At 41.9% G+C, this 24,103-nt stretch overlaps 1 protein-coding gene across 21 annotated transcripts in view; it reads right to left on the reverse strand.

Moving 5' to 3' along the window:
- Rbms3 (RNA binding motif single stranded interacting protein 3) overlaps nt 1-24,103 on the reverse strand; it is a 775,988-nt gene that overhangs the window by 116,447 nt on the left and 635,438 nt on the right. For all 21 annotated transcript variants that reach the window (XM_040740056.1, XM_040740054.1, XM_040740066.1 and 18 more), the window contains one exon: nt 7,048-7,154. In XM_040740056.1, coding sequence (XP_040595990.1) covers nt 7,048-7,154 — 107 coding nt within the window. The remainder of the gene's footprint in view (nt 1-7,047; nt 7,155-24,103) is intronic.

A 24,103-nucleotide genomic window follows, 5' to 3' on the forward strand; every position in this document is an offset into this window, starting at 1 on the left:
TTATGTATAAATATACGTATGTAGTTTAAATGTAATTCTCATCTGGGCTGACAATGCTCCCTCTAGGGTCATAGACACCCTAACTAAGACCCCAACATCAGGCATGAGAACCCTTCTCTTGAGTTGTGGGGCAGGGTGTCCAAGAGACTCAGCCACACTACAGGGTATTGCTGTTACCTTTAGTTGCTCCACCCCTGCCCCCAGAAGTAGAAGATGAGTCCCTCTTACTGAAGACAGCATGCACTTCACATATAGGGTCCTGAGGGCCCTGAGCTGAAGAGGACTTGCAAGTCTCCTTCCTGAGGACTCACCCTCATGGTACTAGAAGGTGCCCTGCAGCCTTCCAAAGGAAGGGGCAACCAACAGTCCTACTTAGCTATGATTCCTATGAACCACAACAAAGACCGATATGGCAAGAAAATCCAAAGTGTGCAATAGTAGCATAGTAACCAACAGCTCTCTAACTGGACTTAACACCTGCTCAATAAGAAGGAAACTATGCCTGGAGCTGGAAACCTAGCCATTTACCCAGAACCAGTAAAGTCATTAATCTTGGAGAAGAACTTAAATCCACCATTTTACTTAACCAGTCAAATCCCTAACTTACATTCTGAATAATTGTCCTTATACCCATATAGACAAGTATGGTCCTCACCTGTCATCAAGGAAAACTCTCAGTGCAACAGAGACCATTACAGAAAAAACACAACCAATCAAAAGGCAGAGTTGTGGAGCCCAGTCCCAATAGCTACATCCATGGAGCAACTCAAGCGTTTATGGCTCAGGAGTCACAGTGGATGAGGAGGGGTGGGAAAGACTGTAAGAGTCAGAGCACTGGGAGTTTGCTCTGAGACAGTGTCACCTGGGAATGTCAGAAGCCACACCCGTGAATTCTTACCAACAGGACTGCCTAAATAGGAGCACAACAAGGACAACAATACACATGCTAATGAGGGCAGGCGTGACGGCCATGGGGCAGTGTCCAACCATATACAAATAACACAGGAAACTAAGGAATGCTCAGAGTGGGAGAAATAGTCATCCAAGAATACACCAACTGGTTGTCCAGTACCAAATGGTCAGCCCTGAAAATATGCAGAGCAGTAACATTATACAGTCTGAGCAGGTTATAGTTAGGGAAATATCCATGTAATGACAATTAATGAAAAAAAGAGGCCATGAATTTGAAAGGGACAAAGGAAGGGGATGTGGGGGAGTTTGGAGGGAGGAAAGGGAAGAGGGAAATGATGCAATTACATTATAATCTCAAAAATAAAAGAAAAAAAACCCACCCTAACAGCGAGTTTTACTAAAAAATCTTATTCTTTAAGTGAGATTGTTTAGAGGAGTTCCAAACTTTAATATTACTACATTGAATCACCCCAAAACTTGATTTGATTTTCTATTCAGACTGTTCCTGGAGTCTGAGAGTTGATTATTAACAATATTAATTCCATCAGCTCACTTTTGTATCCAAACTGTGAAGATCATTTTTCTAAGTATTTCCATAATAAGAAAAAATATCTTTAGAGTATAAACTAGAGGGAAAATGCTGTCTTTCTTTGTTGATTGCTTTTAAATTGACTCTGTCAGAGAATTGTAAATATGATAAAGACAAGAAATATCACTTTATTGGTTTTCCTTTGTAATAAAATCTTGATTTTTTTCACTAAACATCTGAGTTCATGCTTCAATTACTTCTTATATAGGTATCATGTTTCTCATTTGTGTCTGTGACCAAAATGTGATTATTTTTTTGAAGTCAATTCCAAAAGGATCATTACCAAGGGTGTTTGCTGATTCTATTAACCTCAAGTTTGGGAATATCTTATAAAATAATAGTGTTTTGAGTCAGTAAGAAATAATATTATTAATAATGAATGCTATCTGAACTATTTAATGACCAAGTTAAGTGTAAATATCTAGTGAGAGAGTATTGTGTTCTTTAATTTAAATAAACATTTATTTGTACTTAAAAATCCTTACACAAACCCAAAAGTCATTTGCAACAATAAAACATAAAGAAAATTTTAAAATCTGAATGTCTCTCACAGAGTAGTGGAAATTTACCCATCTTTTTATTTGAGCCAATCATCATGTTTACAAAACAGCTGAATCCAGGCTATAAATATGTGTATTTTATAGGTCTTTCTCTCTCTCTCTCTCTCTCTCTCTCTCTCTCTCTCTCTCTCTCTCTCTCTCTCTCTCTCTCTCTCTCTGTGTGTGTGTGTGTGTGCCTATGTGAGGTGGTGATAGTAGGAGTTAGTATTTCAGTGTGTAATTACCTTCACTGAAGTACTAGGTTGTCATCAAGCAGATTTTGATCTTGTCATCTATTTCTTTTCTTTTTACCCAGCCATCCTTGCTAGTTGGAGTAGAGTTCAGAGTCTAACTTGGCCTCAGTAGTCACTAGAAGTGCATTTTGGGAGCACAGGAGTAAGCAGCAGGATGTGCCCTCATGTTCCTGACACCTTTTTGAACTAATCTGAAGCATTCCTGGTTTTAGACCATCTGGAGGTAGGTATATCATCAAGATTAAGATGAGCAGTGTTCTCCTTGCAGTTAGCCATGAGAACATGGCCTCCATTTTGGGTAATGCATATCCCGGGGATAGGACATTCACAGCAGTGACAAAGGTAAAGTACCTTTAGCTGACAGTGACATAAAAACAGTTTGACATGAATATATCATAAACACTGGCCCATTGGGACATGGACCTTAGAGATGGGTCAATACTCAGTTTTCTCCTGCTTGTGGGAAGTTGTAGAGGACGCTCTCAGCCTGACCAAGAAGTGATTTTCATCAATAGAGAAGCAGCTGTGACTATTTACCAAGAAGTATGTTTCATTTCAATTGCAGGAGTTTGGATGTCAGCCTAGTTGTAAGCTTCTCCAATACAGTGGTTCCTACGGGTTCTCTATATCCTTCTAGGACTTCAAAACGTCCTTTAGATGAATCAGACTTTCTCCATGTATTTAAGACAAAGTAGTGAGAGCGTAGTAGCAGGTTGGATGTTGAAGCAGATTTACAAATATAGCCGACTTCTACTGAGCTGAACATTAGCAAGGTTTGTGAAAGCATAAAACTTACATGAAAACTGGGTAGGTAGTGAGGTGGGGATGATCTGGGGGAAATGAAAACATGCTTAAAAATGTGTGAAAAATTAAAAATATTAAAATGACAAAAAGAAAGAACTGTAGATTAGTGAAGGGCCAAAGAGCCCCTATCTCTTCACCATTTAGCAGTCGAGGCATCTCTTGCAAGATCAGACAATAACTTAAAATGCCTCCTGTGTTTTTCACATATGTAAAGTCATGGCCACCGGCATACATTTCCATCTGAAAGTCTTGCTTATGCATGTCCATTTCTGTGTGCAAAGTTCCAAGTCTTTTCGGTTTTATTAACAAATGCATTTCACCAATGTGTGATAATTAACTATCAAAATGTGGCCCCAAAGAAAAAGGCTTTAAGTAATGAAGTTTTAATTAGCCCATCAATTTCCATATTTAGCTTAACTGTAAAAATGCTTGCAACATCAAGCAGATTTTTTTTTTTGCTTTATCAGTTTTTCTTAACTTTCAAGAGGTGGGAGGGATAGGCATTTTTTTCTCTATTGTTACCAGACCCTTAATTTTCCTTCATTCCAAAAGATATTGGGGAACAGAAATCAACACAGAAACATAATCTTATTCTCAGGGTCAAACTGTGGTAGAGCATGCCTAGTTTCCTCCCCACTATGCCTATGGTCTTCTTTGTAATTTATAGACAATCATTATACAAGACCGGAAGATAGACATGAAGATTTAGTTGTGGGCTGAAATGATCTTTTCCTGTACTTTAACTCAGCTGGACTCGGGTCATCACCACTGTTTCTATTCTTTGTTACATATACAGGGTTTTGAATTTTGTTGCTATTGTTATTTGTTCCCTGTTTCCAAGTCCATGCCTTAGGAAAATAGGATATGCATTTTATCTTTGTATGTGTGCATGTGTGTGTGATGTGTGTTGTGCACATGCATGTATTTTCATGTGTGTGAGACCTGATGCAGAGAAGGCATGTAGTACAACAGGTGACTAACAGAAGTATATGAACTTATTTTGAGAATGTTACTGGTTTTATGAGATAATCAATATGAAAGTGTTAAATTTGAATAAAATCTCATGTCTTTAAGTCAGCATGTATGTTATTAGAATTTATAGGTGTGTCAGTTAACTTAAATGTTGTTTTGTAGGGCTTACTTGTGAAGTGCGATCTAGTAAATACAATGCAAGGAAGAATAGAAATAGAATTATAGAATACTAGACTTGGCAATATACTGTTGTTGTTATTTGATGTGGTGCATGCATCTTTGCACATCTATGCCATGAATACTCACACTGAGGTCTGAGGTTGACACTGGGAATCGTCTCCAATTGTTCTTCCACCATATTCCTTAAGATAGGGCTGCTCAGTTATGCTCAGACTTCATAGAGAGGTCCCGTCTCCTCAGCCAGTTATTTCTAGAGATCCCCAGTTACATCTTCTGAGGCTAGGATTACAGGAGGGCCACCATGCCACCTGGCATTTTTATGTGGAACAGAGAATTTGAACTCTGGTCCTCACACTAGGATGGCAAGGATGTAACTGCTAAGCATCTCCCTAATCCCTACCACTGCTCTGGGTATGTATAAGGTAATGTCCGAATTAATGTCCTCATCTTTGAAATCAATATATATGGTAAGCATATCTCAAGAGCATGCCATGCATTTTCAACATGTCTATACAATATGGAATATATTTTTCTAGGTCATAGATACATTTATTATGGTCTCTTAGTGTTCATAGTTTAATTAAAAAATAATAATCTACAGACCTTAAAACTCAAACACTGAAAACACATTCTAAGGGGCTTTGGGTCATATCCATAGACCTACAGTGTAAAGTCCTACTTCTGTAAAAAGTAGCATGTGACAGCTCTTTTTATGTTTGTTCATTTAATTTCTGGTGAACTGAAGTGGCTGGAGGGGAGGGTGGCATGCTTGGCTAGGGAGAGATGGAATGTGGTAGGCCCAAAGGCCAAGTATCAAGTTTTTCTTTAGCCCCTCATTCAGGTAAAATCCTTCTGAAATGTATAAATAGAGCCTCTAGAGTCTACCAAATGCAAAGCCTAAGAATGCCATGAGACAGCATCTCAGACATATATGCAAAGACTTCCTGCTTTGCTGTAATTAACCTAGCTCATGTTCCCCACAATTTATTTTAAAACTAAGATGATTTAAATCTTCAATTGTTCTGTTATTAGAACCCTAGGAAGCTGTTGTTACACTGGGGCATGGACAGTGAAGTAATCAGAATCAATGTTCCCCAGGTTACACTCACTTATATTTGGTGCCATAATTAACAATCTATACTTCTCTCCATGGAGAGAGCTATATTTGTTTGCTTATTTTGTTTTTGCATTGATATCAAAATATGTCAGCTTCCTATAACTGCCCTTTGTGGACTGTAGAAAGTATTATGGATTCTTCTTATAGGAAATTAGGTTTGTAATTGGAGCAAAATTATCTTATGGAATCATGGAGTTTGGGGTTATATCATGTGGTTGGTGTAAAGATCTCCCTAATTAGCAAGCATTTTACCTAATCAAATTTTAAGGTCAAATGAGTCTTTTTAGACTATGGATGCCTTGTATGGGCCAAATGTAATGATGCATGGGCTGTAAGGCTGCCTGCCTGCTGACGCATTAAACGCTTCCCGGGACACATGGGCCACCTCCCCACCCCACTTCCTCTTTCAAACATAAATCTCAGCTTCCTTTCGCATACGGAGGATATGAAGACTCTTGCATTTTTCCATTGGCTCCTGATCCTCAATGATTATTTTATTTTATTTACTTCTTACTATAATGATATACATTATACAGTACTTGACTACAGTCATGCAATTTAAGAGGTGTTTTCAAACCCTTACGGAAACACTTGACACAGCCTCAGAAAATGGAAAATGGTGAAAGCATTTGCTGACAAATCTCCCAGCCCCCTTCTCTTCTTAAAACAGCTCTCTTGGTGTTCAGAGTATATGAGGGCACATCATTATGATGCTTCCTAAATGGCAAATGGACAAATCAGGTGCTTGGAATAGGAATACTAAAACCCCCTATTGAAATTACAGCTTTGGCCCAAAATGTCACTTATTCAGTCATTCAAACAACTCTATCCAATTTCCTCTAGACCAGAAAAACCTACAAAAGCTCAGGAACCTTTTCTTGTCGTTCTACAAAAATAAATAACCAAGGGGACTGGTTCCCAGTGACCAGCAGGCATAGAGCCACAGCTCACTGTCAGTTAGTACTGGAGGAGACATAGATGACTAAAATAAAGTCCCTGGTCAGGGAGATGGCTCAGTGGGTAAGAGTGCTTGGGGACCTGAGAATGAATCCTCAGCACTCGTAAAATGTTGGTCACAGCCGTGTATGCCCATAATTCCTACACTTGGGGTTGGGACTATATGGACCCAAGAGGACTGCTAGGAACTTCTGGGTGACAGCTGGTCCGTCAGTGAGGGACTCTGTCTCAAGGGATAAAATGGAGAATGACAGAACAGTACCCCTAAGGTCCCTCTCAACCACACTTACAGAATCCTGTACTCATGTGGGCATCTGCAATGCCCTGTGGTGATATCTTTCTTGCACAAATAAAGCCCATCTGGGGGGTCGGAGAATGGTGTTTGCCACTAGCTAACCATAGAGGTCTGGAGTTCTGTACAGACAGGCAGAAAGTGACACGGCTGGGCAGTAACAGGATATAAGCAGGGACAAACAGGAAATCGCTCTCTTCTCTGTGGAGATGCTTAGGAGGTAAGGTGTGGTGGTGGCTTGCTCCTTCTCTCTGATCTCTCAGCATTATCTGACTCCGGACTTTTATTATCTAGACCAATTAAGGACTCCTTTTACAATACTCATCTCCCTGGGCAGGTGCTTCATTTTTTTTCATGGCATTGGAAGTCTGCTTTGGCACCCTCCTGTTGGAGGACTGATGCCCAACTCCCAAGCAGTTCTCAGCACTCACCTCTCCTTCTCTGGGCCATGGCCTCCCATTCTGGGTGTACTTGCTCTGATTCTGTCTCTTCTTCTGTCCTCCATCAGCGAATTTGCACAGTAAAGGCTCACTGGGGGCTGGAAAGAAAAGCAAGGGGAACCTTTTCAGTAGACGCTCCATGCAAACAGGTAGTTATTCCAGTCGGGCTCCCAGGGGATCTTTGTCTGGCCTTCTTTCCTCTCAGCTTCACTGCCTGGTATTCTCACCATTGCTGGGCCTCAGAAAAGTACTGGCGGACCTTGAGAGATTGTAACACACAGCCCTGGAAAAACAGCTGGAGTAGAATGCACACTTGCCTCCAAAATGCGAGTCTTCTAGAGCATGAGAAACATGCACCCTCAGCACTTGTGTGTGGCTACCTCCCCCCTGGGGTAGCCATGCTGTCACTATGCAGACTATAGAATTCAATTCTGAGAAATCCTTAGAAACGAAAGCAGCAGGTTCAAGAAGGGACGGTTACAAAGTAGGGACGGATACGTAGTTACACCTCAGACACACACTTCCTTAGAAGACGGGTCTTGCCAACCATGGTGGGTCATGATTTGGGCTTTGAGGTGTGAGAACCCTTAATCCAGAGGCAGTGGATAGGGGCAACATGACAGGGGCCCTGGAGGGAAGAGAAATCTCCTGAATGAAGGGGCATTCTGGCCTTTGAATGTTTCCAGGAATGGGTGGAATGGTTTACACCACGTGATTTGATTTGAGAAAGCCTATTTGCCAAGGAGCCAGGCACTGAGTAGGGCCATAAACCTTTCTTACAGAATCTAGTGTGAGGGGCTGCCAGGCCACAGCACAGCACAGCCTCTTAATTCCCTGTCCTAGATGGAAGGGGGCAGGGTGTGTGTTGTCCTAGATGGAAAGGTGCAGGGTGTGTGTTGTGTGTGGCTTGATTTCTCTAGCCCACAGGTCTTGTGGTTGAGTAACAAGCATCTTCAGGTCATAAAACAGAGAGAGGATTCTGGGAGCTGCTTGCCAAAAATGGGGAGATATTTTGCTAAATAGCAGCCAAATTCACTTCATTCTCTCACTAATCCGCTATAACTCCACAGATGCTAGAAGTGGACTCTCCTCTCAAGCTTCCCCCCTCTGTTTCCCAGTAAAAGCTAATGGGAAGCCAGGGAGTCTGGTGGTTGGGACACCAAGGGAAAAATCTGATGAACTATCACCGTGTGTGGCAGGGGACAGCTTTTGCCTCTTCCCTCCTCCTAGCTCTATACTGCTAAGGACTCATCCCCTAAAAGAGTCCTCCCCAAGTCCTCAACTCAGAGAACTGATATGGAGAAGGGGCTGTGTTTGTCTGAAGAGAAAACACAGAGGTTGCCCAGGAGGCAGGTTCAAATATAAGAAGAGGAGGAGGAGGTGGAGGGGTGCCTTGAAGACCAAGACCCTATGAAGGGCTTCCTGTCCCTGTGTCCCCATACCCATTTCTTCCCCCAGAAGCAACACTAAAAGCCCTGAAAGGTAAGAATTTGAAATAGAAAAGCATCCTTTGTTCTCTAAAGGTTGACCCTGAGTAAACCTGCCTGTTTCCACGAACTTCAGCCTCCAAGCTATTTGGTAGATGGGTAGAAGTGTGAATCTTAAATTCCAGTAACAGAAGGTTATGTATGCCTTTATCTGACTAATTACAGTGACTATAGGGGTCTGGCCATCTTTAGTAAACACATTTCCTTGAAGAATGTGATCAAAATTAAGGTATATAAGAATTCTCTTCCAACAATGGCACTACACAATGTCTTTCTCAAAACCCAACAAAGCAGCACTATGTGTTGACAATTGGTGACTGCCTCCACATCCCTAAATGTCTGAAGAGAAAGTCACATTGACCCAGCAAACTTGGTGAACACATTAAGAAGGTTGAGAGGTTAATTGTCTGGTGTGTGTTTTGGAATAAACCAAATACTATTTTGTAAGTTCATAATTAGCCAAAATAAATCACTTACTCCCCTTGTCATCTGAGAAAATGAACTCAACTAAATATTAATTGTATCCCTGAGCATTTTCAAGTTCAAAGACAATTCTAATTGTCTCAAAAATCAATAGTGGAGAAAGAATACAGGCAAGCCAGCATTTACAAATAGGCTATGTACAAATATGTGTCTGTAAATAAATATTTGAAAACTATTTGGCTCTAAAGGATAGTGATGTCTTGTCCAACCCTCTTAGTCTATTCTTGGTTGCAGATACAGACTAGAAGAAAGAGAAAAAGACATGGCCGGCCAATGGCGAAGACTAATGGAAGATAAGATGGGGTTCCTGTCCTATGTAGAGCACACACCATCATAGGGTGACTCCCCTTCTTTCCAATGCCACTTTCTACAGCTTTAGTTATAAGGGATCAAGTGTGGTTCAAAAATATTGAATGCCATCATGATGGTGTAACTCAGCGGGTAGAGTCCTTGTGTTGCATGCATAAAGCCCTGAGTTCAGTCCCTGGGCATGGTTCATATGCTTGTAATCTTAGCACTCTGCAGGGTGGAGGCAAATCAGTTCAGCATCATTCTTGGTTACATAATAAGTGTGATGTCTGCCTGGTATGCATGAGATGCTGTCTTTTAACTAATTGATTGATTGATTGACTGATTAATGGACAATCCAGATGCACTCAACACATTTTTGTTTGTTTGTTTTTTGAGGCAGGGTTTCTCTGTGTAACAGCCCTAGCTGTCCGGAACTCACTCTGTAGACCAGGCTGGCCTGAAACTCGCAGAAATACACCTGCCTCTGCCCGCCCCCCAATGCTGAGATTAAAGGTGTGGGCCACCAACGCCCAGGGTCAACTCATGTTTTATATTGCAGCATTATAAAGACTTACATGAAATCTTATAACCATTCTACCCCACCTCCCCCAGGTCCTGAGTCAGCTTTTGTCCAGCATTTCCTACTGCATTTGCTGCTGGCCTGGCAGCTCCCGAGCTCCTGCTGTTGGTGCCAGACCTTCTGTGTTGTATTCAGTGTTTGTGTGCAGGCATCCCTTACCTTACTTCAGAGCAGCCTTAAGGTAATGGCGGTAATTAGAATCGCCAAAGGGAAGCCATTAGGCTCTTCTATGTAAGGAGCTAAAGGCTCTAGAATAACTAAAAGAAGAAAACAAATTACACTGAAGTCATGTTGTCTGGAGGAGGGACTGGGGTGGGGGGAAGGTTCATCTCACGTGTCTGTGAGAAAAGAGATGTGGAGGATACTGCCCATCCCCAGCAGTTACAAAGGAATGAACAGCCAGCGACTGGAGAGACAGAGGGGGGAGGGGAGGCTCTCCCAGCTGAACTGTGGAGAGTAGAGATAGTCAAACACCCAGCCGCTTGCCAGCTGTATGGAGTGAGGAAGCAACTTTTGTTAGTAGTCTCCTTTGCTGCCAGCCTTTTGGTAATGCAGATGTTTTTGTTTTGTTTTTCCTTTTCTTTTACTTACAGTCTTCACTCACACTCCCATTAATAAATACTAGCAAATACGCATTCATGGCTTCCCCAAGTTGTTGCCATTGTTACAATTGTGACTCTGGAAGCCTTTCATGGGTTCCCTTTCTGAGGGAGTAAATATGTGAATGTGTGTGTTTACCTCCACAGAAATCTCTCATGCAACAGTATCTGTGGTGATGTATTACTTATGATTTATTAAAGCTTGCCTGAAGATTCAGAAAGCAAACCAGCCTCAAGCTATATAGAGATCAGGCAGTGGTGATACACACCTTTAATCCCAGCAGCCAGAGGCTAGGAGGTGGTGGTACACACCTTTAATCCTAGGACTCAGGGTTAAGAGGTAGAGGGATCTCTGTGAGTACAGGGTGATCCAGATCTACACAAGAGTGATCCAGTCCTAAAGAGAAACAGCTCACGCCAAGATTGTCTCAGCACCTGGGATCACACGCCTTTAATTCCAGCACTATAGGGGTATAAGAAATAGGAGCAGGGTCTTCAGCAGTCATTATCAGGCATTCATTCTCCAGGCACACCGAGGATAGGAAGACATTCAGTCTCAGGATTCTCCAGCCATGCTGAGGAGAGGCAGCAATCTGAGGTTTGTGGAGTCAGGATCCTCTTTCAGTCTGAGGTAGAGTGAGAGCTAGTGTCTGGCTTCTTTGCATTTCTGATCTTCAACTGGAAGCTTGAACCCCAATATCAGTCTCTGGGTCTTTTATTTTTTTGTGATACGAGTATCATTTTGTATCATACAATGTAGAAAGGTGGACACAGTATAATGTTTTCAGTGTGAGGGAGTTTCATGACAGTATAACACTTTTTTCCCCTTTTCTTTGTGATTCTCGTTAATATCTTACTATGTGTTGTGGTTTAAATGAGTATGTCCCCCCATAGGCTCTAATGTTTGAATGTTTGGTCTTCAGCTGGCAGTGCCTTTTTTGGGTGGGAAGCCGGGTGATGTTGCCTGGTTGGAGGAAGTTCGTCACTGGAGGTGGGCTTTGGGAGTTTAAAGACTCATGCCGTTGCCAGTGTGCATGCGCCCCCTGCTTCCTGCTTGTGTGTGAAAATGTGAGCTCGCAGTTTCCTGCCGCCCTGACTGCCACTTGCTGCCATGCCAGACCCTTGTCCCTCTAGAACCGTAAGTCCAAATAATCTCTTCTAGAACTTTCAGTCGTCATTACAACAGAAAAGTGACTAATGCACTATGGTTCATGAATCAATGAAGACGTGTGGGGTTTGTTATAAGGAGCAACTTCAGGCATGTACTAGAGGTCTGAGGGCATCCTTTGAGAATAAGATCCCTAAATACGCATAGTCCCCTGTATAGATCATGGGGCCCATGTGCTTTCTCACTGTGATCCCCTGAGCATCTGACTTAGGGACTTGGGTGAAACAACGCGAATCCCACAAGGGAAAGACTGACCATGTTATCTGCAGACACTTTTGCCTTTGATCCCGACTGATGTCGACTCACCCCAGAGGAGCGAGCTAAGAGCTAAACGCAAAAACTAATCCCAGTATCTGATGAGTGAGAATAATTCCCGTAAGATTTGCAAACAGTGCATGCCAAGTAAAATTGTTCCTCTCTAGAATGCTTGCTCCCTTGGCCTTCTGGAGATTCTGGCCCCATTCATCCATTAAATGGGATGCAGTGCCCATATGCAACCTTCTCATTGGCACAAGTACAAATTCTTCACCAAGGTGCACAAGTCTAGAAGTAACATATGTTTTCGGCTCCAAGAAATCGGCCATGTTTCCTACGATAAGACATGTCACCCCAGTATGCCTGTTAGGTAAAATACTAGTCTATCAATGTGAGTCCTAGGGACTGGACCCAGTCTTTAGGGTTTACAGCAAGCACTTTTACCAGTGAGCAAACCCGCTGGTCCACTGGCTTTAAAAAAACAAAAACGAAACCAGCAAGCAACCAGCATCATGGAGTTAACTGGCATACAACAAACTGCATGTTCATGGCATGTGGTGTCCAAGTCTGGCACATGTGTATGCCCATGTGATGATCTCCATTGTCAAGTTAATGAACAACGTTTCACCCATAAGTTTCAAAAACTTCTTTCTATTCACACAGTTTTCGTTTTAGCCCAGAAGCATTATGTAAGGAAGGGGCGCTCTTTTGTCTCTGATATCCAAACTTCTTTGTTTATGCTGGCAACAGCTAAAATTTACAAAGCCCTTTCTCTTTGCACAGACCACTGCACTCATCGATGAAGGCAAGTTTCTGGGGTAATCAAATGTCCTTTATCTTATGTCTTTCATGAAGTAACTAGTAATGGCTAAGCACCCTGTCCCCATCTGGAGACATGAAGTCCAGGCCCACAGGTCCTCAATGGACACTCTTGTCTTATAGCCTTCCTTAGGACAAGTGTAAAAGCTCCTCGTCACACCTTTGTGCACCGTGTCTATACAAGCTGGCATTGGCCCAGCCCCAGGATTTCCTGTGTTCACATATCTGTCTTGGTATGCTGCAGTTAGTATCTGTGACTCAGCATATCACAAGCAAATATCACATTGTCCTTTTGGATATCTCATGGTGAGGGGAGAAACAGACTGTCACTGCCTTCTGTCCTCGTCCCCCTCCTGCTTTTCTTTAATGTCACAAGACTTATGTTAATAGCCCTCTTCTGATGTAGACTGTGTTGCTATTGCATGGAGAAGCATGATGGGCTGCACTGAGCCCTCAGCAGCTTCATTTGTTGATAGCTATTATTAATTTTATCCTTCTCTGGCTACTAGAGTATGAAGATTTTCTAAGAACTGTAAACCTGCCAAAACGGCATCTCACTATGAGCTAGGTATCTCACTATTCATGTCTCAAGACGTTGCACTGGGAACTCTCTGATTTTGTTTTATTTCTAGTTATTGTTGACTTTTTCACTGGTTACAAAGGGTTCTATTACAAATGCAAAACTGTCAAAGATGCCTCTTTCTAATAGGTAGAGTATCTAACTCTTCACATAGCAATAGGTTGAAATGGGGGTTGCCTTCTCTAGGTCCCACATTAAAATATCAAACACTCATTATTTTACAGACATGTCCCAGGAAGTCTTTCTCTGTTCAAAGAAATAATTCCTGCTTTTGTTTGTTCTCTTTAAAACAAGTTTATAATTTATTTACATAATTTAATCTAATTTCAATACATTAAATATCTTTACATGCACTGTACATTGATTTACACAGGGGGTTGGTTAACAAATATTCATTAAAGAACTTGGGAGATGACGCCATCATTAAAGTGTTTGCAATGCATGCAAGAGGACTTGAGATCAACCCTTATAACTTATGCAAGAGTCAGGCATGGTATGCACCATGCAAACCTAGTACTAGGGAGAAGGAGAAGTCAGATCCCTAGGGCTTGCTAGCTTGACATTCTAGAAAACTGGTCAGTTCCAGGACAGTGAGAGACTTTGTGACAAAAGTCAGATGGGTGCTATCATGAGGAACAACACTCAAGGTTGACTGATGGTCGCCATCCACATGCACAGTGCACACACACATTATACACACAAGAAATATGTATACATATGTTCATGTATGTAAAAGTGCAGACATATCCCTGCATGCTCACACATACATATTTAAAAAAGTTACTGTAGCACCTTGGAATATCTAGACTTAGAAGGCCATACCTGTAGTTTACTAAAGGGCCTATGGGATAAGTTAACTCTGGAAACTCTTTTATCTGTTCAGTTGTTAAGAGAACTGGCTGCTCTTCTAGAGGACCTGGATTTGATTTCCAGCACCTATGTGGTGGCTCACAGTCATCTATAACTCCAGTTCCATGTGTCTGACGCCCTCCTCTGGACTCTACTAGAAATCATGCACATGGTGCACAGACATGCCAACAAGCAAAACACTTGGAGATGAAAATAAATCTTCTCTTTTTAATGACAGAAGAACCCCAAATGGCCTAATTTGCCAAGGGTTAAATATATGGAGACCACAAGATTTTGGTTTTTAAATCTCTTTTGAGGCTTTTGAGTTCTTTTGTTCATTGGAACAAATAACCTTGGAAGAACAATTTGAGCAGAGTGGAAATTTAGAAGTCACAGGGTAAGGCTCTTTTAGCTTTCAATTGACATGCCTTTGAATTTTACAGTTTCTCACAGGGTGACATTCTTGAGTGTTTCTATTGCAGATCTTCATGAGGTATTAGGCTAAGGGCACTGAAAATAGCATTTATGTTCATTAATATTGTCAAGTTGAAATATTGGGTTTTCCTCTATCAACAGCCTTAGCTAAAGTAATTACTGAATTAATTTTTAAAGTTAAATGTTATAACAAAAGCTTAAATGTGTTGTTTTAGCAAGATGGGCCTGGAGAGATGGTTCAGTGCTTAAGATCGTTTCTTCTGCTTGGTACAGGGCACATGCTTGGTTCCCAGCACCTCTGTAGAAACTGATGCCTTCTGGCCTCCGTAGGAACCTGAAAACATGGCACCCGCAGAGACACACACATATTGTGGTGGTTTGAAAGAATGAGTGGCACTATTAGGAGGGGTGGCTCCTTCCCAGCTCCTTCTCCAGGACAATGTCTGCCTGTGTGCTGCCATGCTTCTCGCTTGACGACCGTGAATGAAACCTCTGAACGTAAGTGAGCTACCCCAACTAAATGTTTACCTTTGTAAGTGTCGCCATGGCCATGGTGTCTCTCCACAGCAATAGAAACCCCATCTAAGACTCTTATACATATAAACAAAAATAATGAAGGCTAAATCTTAATTTTTAGAAGATAGGTTTATATGTAGGATATGGTCTGGAGTTCTCAATATCCAGCTGGAGTTGGTCATTTTCCAGAGGGGAACAGTTCATGGAGAGCAGCAAGCCATGAATGATTTTCTAGTGATTGGGAGGCATAAGACACACGCAGGATAAAACTCCTTGATTTGGCCATATAAATACATCCCGATGCCTCCTCTTCACCCATAGCCTCTTATCACGATTTATATACTTCACACCCTTCAGTGATTCATACACAGAGTAAAATCTGAGACCTGCCTAGTTCTGACTCTCCATATACAGAGGGAAGAGTACATCACTGATGACAACTGCAAACTTCTGACTAATGAGCTGACTTCTGTAGCATGGGGATATTGCATTGCTCTTAATTCCCTTATTGCAGGATTATGGTGTCAATTAATTTTGTTTAGCTGCATTTAACAGTAGTTGAAATAGAGACTAAATGAAGAATAGGCCTTTGTGGAAGCAAGAGGCTGTTATAAGTCTCAGACTGTGAGATGGGAGAAGACATTATGGTCTATCACTCAAATGGGGAGTATTCAAAATATAATTACAGCAATGCATGGCAATAAAGTTTCCCGGTAATTATAAAGAAGTAATTACTCTCTGCTTGCTTATTGGAGAATCTGTAGTCTTCTAAACTTTATATTAAGTATGATACATCAATACATAAACAGAGATGATGGATTAATGGTTACAAGAGCTGCTGTTTCAAGTAAACTAAGGGGACACTGAAGACTTTTTGGCTTGACAAAGTTAAAGTGAACATTACTTATTTTTACTTTTGGAACTTAATAATATCTTCAGATTGATAAGTCACTGGGGAGGTACTACAAAGGCTACTACCAAGTAGACCCAGGCAGGCCTCCAAATATGGCGGCCTGTGCGCTATCAGCCAATGTTCACTCCATTCTGTCCTTCATTTTTCCTAGACTTGATGGACTTTTTGTTTTTGCATATTTCTAGATGTAAAGCCATGATTTACATGGAAATAGTTTTTGACTGTTGTAATTAACAGAATGATTATGCTGTAGTGTTGGAAAGCTTTTTAGAAGATTTATTTTAACTGTGTGGGAGAAGGTCTTGCACATGATCTCAGATGTGTGTGGCCCCACAGAGGCCAGAGGGGCATTAGGACATCTGGCCACATGGAGATGGCATGATAGGTGACTGTGAGCGGCCCAACATGGAGGCTGGGAACTGAATTCTAGACCTCTGGAAGGACAGCGAGTGCTCTTAAACCATGAACCATTTATCCAGCCCTGTTTCTTGACTTCTAAGCCAGCATGCTCTCCAACTGCTTTCTTCTTTCTTCTTCATTATCATGGGCAAAAGGAAAGTCACTTTTAGCCATTCACATGATGAATGAGGCAGAAAAGAGTGAACACCACCAATGCCCAGCCCATCACTCCTGTCTTAAAAAAGAAGTATCACTAGCTAGTTTTCAATTTGTATCTGATAATTTTTTCTTATGATAATATATGATTTTGAGGAGAAAAACCTTACTCCAGAAAGAGGTGTCTTAGTTGGTGTTACTGTTGCTATAATGAAACACCATGACCAAAGCAAGTTGGAGAGGAAAGGGTTTGGCTTACACTTCAACATCATAGTCCATCACTGAAGGAAGTCAGGACAGGAACCCTGGAAGGAGGAGCCGATGCAGAGGCTATGGAGGGGAGTTGCTGATTGGCTTGCTCCTCATGGCCTTCTCAGCCTGTTTATTTATAGCGCCTAGGACAATCAGCCCAGGGATGCCCTCATCTACAATGAACTGGGCCTTCCTCCATCAATCACTAATTATGTAAATACCTTACAGTGAGATATTATGGAAGCATTTTCATAACTAAAATTCCCTCCTTTCAGATAACCACAGCTTGTGTCAAGTTGACATAAACTAACCCACACAACAGGGGCACTGTTACAGTTTCAAGTGAAAGCTGTTGTGCTCCGAGTGACACACACACACACACACACACACACACACACACACACACACACACACACACTTTCTGATGGCTACTTTTAGTTTATCACATGACAAAGATAGCAGAAATATGGGTACTAAATGAAGACAATGAAAAGAGAAGGACTTGTCACATCTAAGAGGCATCACCTGGCTTAACCACACATTAGGGACCCTCACTATTAGAAGGTGCACAGAGGAGTTCTCCAAGATGAAGAGTCTCAAAGCACAACAACCTCTGATTTATTGAACACAACAGTCTTCATCTGGACCCTGCCTCATCTCCCCTTTACCTCTGTCCCTAAAGCACATTACTTGCCTGAAGCAGAGTTCTTCATGTGTTGTATTTCACTGTTCACAGTGATTACTATATACTTCAGTAAGGCAGCGATTTTTCAGAAGGAAACTACAAAGAAAAAGGTAACTACAAACTTACAGTGCATGTGTTGCTCTTTGGTATTATTTGAGGATATTGATGGAAGAAAACATGTATGAAGTTAGCCAATCCCAAAGTCAAAGGTTTAGCATAAAAAGTTAAAAATTCTTTGTAATTTTTTTTATAATCCTTTCCAAGAAAACGCATCCATCTATCTCATTTTTAATCCCAAATAACACAGTATCCCTTAGCATGTTGGCTCTGTTTATTCCTCTAGCATAATTATATGTGGAGACCTTTGCATATTAGCATGTGCAACATTTTAAAAATATCACTCAGCTAGGGAGAGGGCTCTCTTGGCAAGGCGCTTGCTGTGGAGCAGATTTTGACAACCCCCCTCACCTCTCCACCCCTCCACCCACATGAGAGGTGCTTGCTGCATTCCTGAGTCTCAGCACAGGGAGGGATGCAGAGAGCTCCCCACCTGACCAGTCAGGCTGAATCAGTGAGCTCCACAACCCATCATTGGATCAGTGAGAGGTCCTGCCTCAAAGGAATAAGTTGAAGGTAGCATCTCTTTGAGTCCCCTCCCAGATACAGGGAGACATTTTTTAACTTCTCAATAAATGCTGCTTGCATGTCCTTAAAACAAAAACAAACAAACAAACAAAAAAAAAAACAAAAAAAGCAAATGGCTGAGGAAAGTGGCCGGCATTGATCTCTAGCTTTCACATGGGCACACACACATGCATCATGCTACATGTACATGTACACACACATATACACATAAAGCATGCACATGCCCGTGTACACATACATACACATATACATATAGAGCAAAATAAAATGCTGCTCACTGCTGTAGCACAGCTATCCTGAAGTGTAATTAACAAGCATTTATCGGTAGGGGATGGGTTTTATCTCATTAAGTCTCCAGACTGTGTTTCTGCATTCTTTTGTATGTCTGTGAGGGTGTGGTTGTGATTTGATTGAGGCTAGCTGAGCCCCTGCTGTCCTCACCCACTGTCTCATGCTGCAGTGTCTCACTGTCTTCTGAGATTTATATGGGTTTCCCCCTTTGTTGACCAAGATTTTAGAAGGAATGTGGTCAGATATGAAAAATCTTCAGATTATTCCTAAAATGAAACTCCAAGACACTGGAGATTGGGTATGGCTTTCTCCCTTTTAAAGAGACACAGGATTCCAGACTTTCTGGCCTTCTTTTTTCTTAAGATTTATTACTATTATTTTAATTTTCAACTATGCACATACACATGCATGTGTGTGTGCATGTGTGAGTGTATGCATGTGTGTGTGTGCCTGTGTGTGTGTTGTGAGTGTGCGTGTGTGTGTGTGTGTGTGTGTGTGTGTGTGTGTGTAGGTGTCCACAGAGTCCAGAGAGTGTCTGTTCCTATGGAATTGGATTTCTGGGTGGTTGTGAGCCACCTGATGAAGGTTCTAGGAGCCCAACTTGAGACTTCTTCAAGAGCAGCATGAGCTCCTAACCCCTGAAACCTCCTCTTCAGTTCTGCTAGCTGTACAAAGAGGGAAAAGTGTAGATTCTCACCCTTCACCTCATGTGGAACTCTTGTTCCACGCTCTAGAAAAAGTAAGTGCACTTGGGGAGAAGAGGAAAGGCACTGAGGTGTAAAGGAGATGTCAGTGCGGGGTCCACTGATGGTACTTTCCCTGGAGGAAGCAAACGTCTGTGCATCTTCAAACTGACTGCTGTCTCCCCTCCTTTTCCCTAGGCATGGATTTTTAGTAGTAAAGCTCGAATGCTTCCACGCAGTGTGGTAACCAGGGTGAGCAGAAATAGGGTTCTCATTTCAAAGTAGATCTTGCATCAGCGCTAGCTACCTGTCAAGGAGGTGAGGACTGTCAGCTGAAGTGAGACCATCTCCTTCAGTAGATGAATGATTCAGAGGGGCAAGAACTTGGTGGCGGTGAACTTCTATCTCAAAGTCAAGGCACCAAAATCGTGAGGAATTCAAGAGCAGACACACATAACCTAAATCGCTTTAGTGATCAATAAACACACATTTAACCTTGGCCTTAGAAAGTGAGTTTTTCAGGTAAATGTCAAAGACCACCAGTGCTCTAAAGAGCTAAGGTGTCATAGCGCGGTAAGTGGGCTGCAGATGGCTCGGCAGTTATGAGCACGCGATGTTCTTGTAGAGGATCCTGGTCCAGTCACAAGTACCTAACCTAACTGTGGCTCACAACCATCTGTAACTCCAGTTCCAAGGGATTTGAAGGCCTCTTCTGGCATCTGTAGGCACCACACACACACACACACACACACACACACACACACACACACACATGCAAGCAAACACTCACACACATAGAATAGAATAAGCAAATATATAATTTTAAATATGTAAATACATAACTTTGATGTGGGATAAGACTCTTTCACACTATAAAGATTTATCACTTGTATTGGTTTAATAAAGTTCTGAGTGGCCAGTAGCCAGGCAGGAGGTATAGGTGGGGCTACCAGACTAGGAGAATTCTGGGAAGAGGAAGGGAGAGAGAGACAGAGACAGAGACAGAAAGAGAGACAGAGAGACAGACAGAGACAGACAGAGAGAGTCACCAATCAGATGCAGAGGAAGCAAGATGAGAATGCCTTACTGAGAAAAGGTATCAAGACATGTGGCTAAACATAGATAAGAATTATGGGTTAATTTAAGTTATAAGAACTAATTAGTAGTCAGACTGAGCAATAGGCCAGATAGTTTACAATTAATATAAGCCTCTATGTGTTTATTTGGTATTAAACAGCTGTAGGATGGGGCGGGACAAAGATGGCTGTCTACATAACTTGGTGTAGAAGATTTCAGCACAAAAATTAATTTCATCTAAATGTCTCTAAAAGACAATTTCATTTGTTGTCACAGTGATAGGACAAAATGGCTCAGAACTAGACTAAACAAGAGGAGTGTCATGTGGGTGTTCAGGAATCCACTGACCAAGCACAGGCACAGATTCATCTGTTTGGAGAAAGTCTTAAGAGATTCCAGTCCTGAGGTTTCTGTGATGCAGGAGTTATTTTTATCTCTCCTACGTTTAAAACTCAAGCTACTCCACACAAAAGGCAGCCTGACATCATGGAGTTAAACAAGGGTGTCTCCATCTTCACTGACAGAATCAAGCAGATGTGGTGGAAGCATGTCACTACAGTCCACACACTCACACAGCCCCTTCTACCTGGAGTGACTTCTCCGGCTTCCGATCTAGTGGCAGGCACAGACTCCCCTGGCCTCTCCTCCCACCCACCTGCTCTAGTGTCCACAGGATATCCATCTTGAATTAACTTGAATGCAGTCAATGTGTTCTCTCTCTTGTCTGAAATTTATTCAAAATTGATATAAAACATGGCTCCTACATCCAGTCCTGTGTTATCTACAAAACATGGAGCAGTTAGAAAATGCACAAAGCCTAAGTGCTCAGGGGATATTCTTTCTGATAGCAAAGTGAGTGTTATGTAATAAAAAAATACAGAAGTCCTTTCCAATTTCTCCCTCTATTCACCCACTATATATAATTGTAAGATGACATCTTCCAGGAACCTCAGCTCACAAATCTTCATGCCCTTTTAGTTTTAAAAATCTCTTAAAGCCACGATTTCTGTGTTAATCACTTTTTACTTGAGGGAGTAGGGAGAGAGGGGGAAGAAAGAGAGATTAGAGATGAGACAAGGAAAGGGCAGAAAGAGGTGAGTGGGGAGGGAGATGGAGATGGAGAGGGAGAGAAACAACTTTAGCAAGTTCACCTATTTATTTACAATGTGGGCGATGCCCTGAGAGCTTCCCTGTGGCTTGAGGCCAGCAGATCACTCTCGACTGGGCCACTCAACACTGCACTTTAGTCTACTGATGACCAGATTTAAAATATCTCTAAATAAAGAGTACTACAATTCTTAATGATTCCTTTAACACTTAATAAGTCAGCGCATGCGTTAGGAGTACTGCAAGTTCCGCTGGATTCATATTGGCCACTGTCTTGGCTGTTGCAACTGGGAAGTGTGTTCATTTTTGCATCACCATTGAAGTGATTGTTGCCACTGAATACAGTGTGTCTTTCTTGGGCATCTGATGTGGTGGCTAGAGACAAAGAGAAGCGGGAAAGCACACTTGGTCGTTTTGAAGGACATGGCACCTTCATTAAAGGGAAGCATCACACTTAGGCATTCCCAAAACCCAAAGAAATTTGAGGTGTGATGTATAAATAAAATCCATTTACTAATAATGTATGTTTCAATATTCAGTTTTGTATTTAATTAATGCCAGCCACAGAAATTTCTGGAACTTTTTAAAATATAATTTGGATTGCAGAGCTTATATCATAACACTTAACTCCTAAAACCCACAACAGTGTGTGAGAAACACAGGATAAATGACTGACAGATTGGGAGTTATGTGCTTATGTATGACAGGTAGGGAAATGCATTAACTACTTCCCCAGGTCTATGATAAAACACCATGACCAAGAACCACTTAGGGAAGAAAGACTTTATCCTGGTTTATGGTCCCAAGAGGCTAGAGTTCACAATGGTGAGGGAGGCTTGGCAGCAGGCATCTTTAGCAGAAAGCTGAGACAGCACATCTTCAACCACACCCAGAAACAATAGTGACATGAGGCTTTGAACTTTGAAGCCTCACTGACTCCGGCAGGCTCCACAACCTCTCCAAACAATGCCAACAGCTAGGGACCAGGTGTTCAAACACATGAAGGACATGTCTCATTCAAACCACTGTAGGGAATAGCTTTTACAAAACATGAACGCACACAGCATAAATATCAGGTGCCACTGGGGAACACGGAAAGTATTACTTCTAGGGCCATGTTCTTGGAGACTTGCCTCTTGTTTTACTGCTAACCATAAGAGTAATTTTCAGTAGATCATCGTCTCTGCACAAACTTGCAGTGTTGAGAATATGTGATTATTGAGTGGTCTAAATGGGATGCTTTTATGATCCTCTACTGAAGCCCTGGGTGCTCTTTGAGAAGCTAATGGATGTTAATGGTTGTTGGGGAGAAAGAATCATTTTTGTGAGAGGTAGGACCACTGGTAAGCTGCCCATGGCCCTGTAAATAACCCACACAATGCTCCAGTGAGTAATCCTAATTAAACTCAGTGAACCACATACAAAGTTATGTTAAAGTTAGAAAGGGGGCTCTCTAGAAGGAAGGGTCCAGCAAGTCATAAGGAAGTAATAGAGAGGATATGATCAAACATATGCTTTATACATGCATGAAATTGTCAAAGAATAAATGGATTTTTTAATCATAAAAATAGATGCGGGGCTCATTGAGAGGAAGAAGGATATTGGCAGGATTGGGGGGGAGATACGAGAGGGTCATGGTGGGTGAATATGATCAAATAAATTCTATACATCTGTGAAACTGTCAAAGAATAACATTTTTAAAGTTCAGAAAGAGTATTACCACCAACTGAAAACAGATTCTAACCTGAGTGGACATGATGGGAGTTCAAAGTTTCTAGTTACAATGTCACGGAGAACTCTTCCTTCCCAGATGGATTATGGTCCACCTTATGAGGGCTGACGAGTCTTGGGGTTCTGAGACTCTCTGTGTTGTCTTTCCCATGCAGACACACCCCATCAGAGACACACTCAAGCACACTGGCAGAAGACAAAGAGCTGCAGGGCCTTCTTGACTGTCTTCTTCTTAGATGCTCCCAAAGAGAGCAGGGTGACAGTCGGGGCAAAACACCTTCACATTTCTTCTCTGGGCGCAAAACAAAATAGTTCACATTGTCATACCTGCCTATTATGCCCATATAGGCTCAGAGGGGTGGAGAATTTCCCCAAATATAGTTCGAATGGAACATCGCCCATCTGGCCCAGCTCTCCAGGTGGATAGTTGGTTCTGACAAAGCTGCATTCTAATGGTCAGAAGGCAGAACCCTCTGCCATTTGTTCAAAACTGAATATGAGCATACGTGTGAGAACTCACTCTTGCCGGAGATAGGCAGGCATGAGAATGGTGATGATTGCAGTGTAGGACCTCCATGTGTATTTCAAGATTGGAAAAAAACACTCACAGGAGTAGCAGATTTAAAATGGTGCTGCTTCTGTGCATGACACCGGAAAGGTCCCTTTAAGAACTGGTTTCTTCACTGAAACAATCTGGCTTTGATTTTAAAAGTATTTTTAGATGAGAAACCAAATATTGGAGTTTAGGTGAGTTGACAGAGAATAAAGCCAGAAACTGGATTTACTCCTAGGCTTTTATTTATTTTTCATGTAGGTCTGTGTGTAGTTTTTCATATATGTAGGTGTGTGTGTGTGTTCCAGGTTGATGTTGGGAATAGTCTTTCATCGCTCCCCCACTTTATTCATTGAGGCAGGGTCTCTCAATCAAACCCTGACATGACTAGTCTCATCAACCACCTTTCAGGGATAGAATTGCAGACAGTCTATGTCTAGGGATCCAAATTCCAGTTCTCACATTTGCATGGCAAGAGCTTTCACCATTAAGC

Source organism: Mesocricetus auratus, unplaced genomic scaffold (genome assembly GCF_017639785.1).
Source record: "Mesocricetus auratus isolate SY011 unplaced genomic scaffold, BCM_Maur_2.0 Super-Scaffold_100691, whole genome shotgun sequence".
Taxonomy (NCBI): domain Eukaryota; kingdom Metazoa; phylum Chordata; class Mammalia; order Rodentia; family Cricetidae; genus Mesocricetus; species Mesocricetus auratus.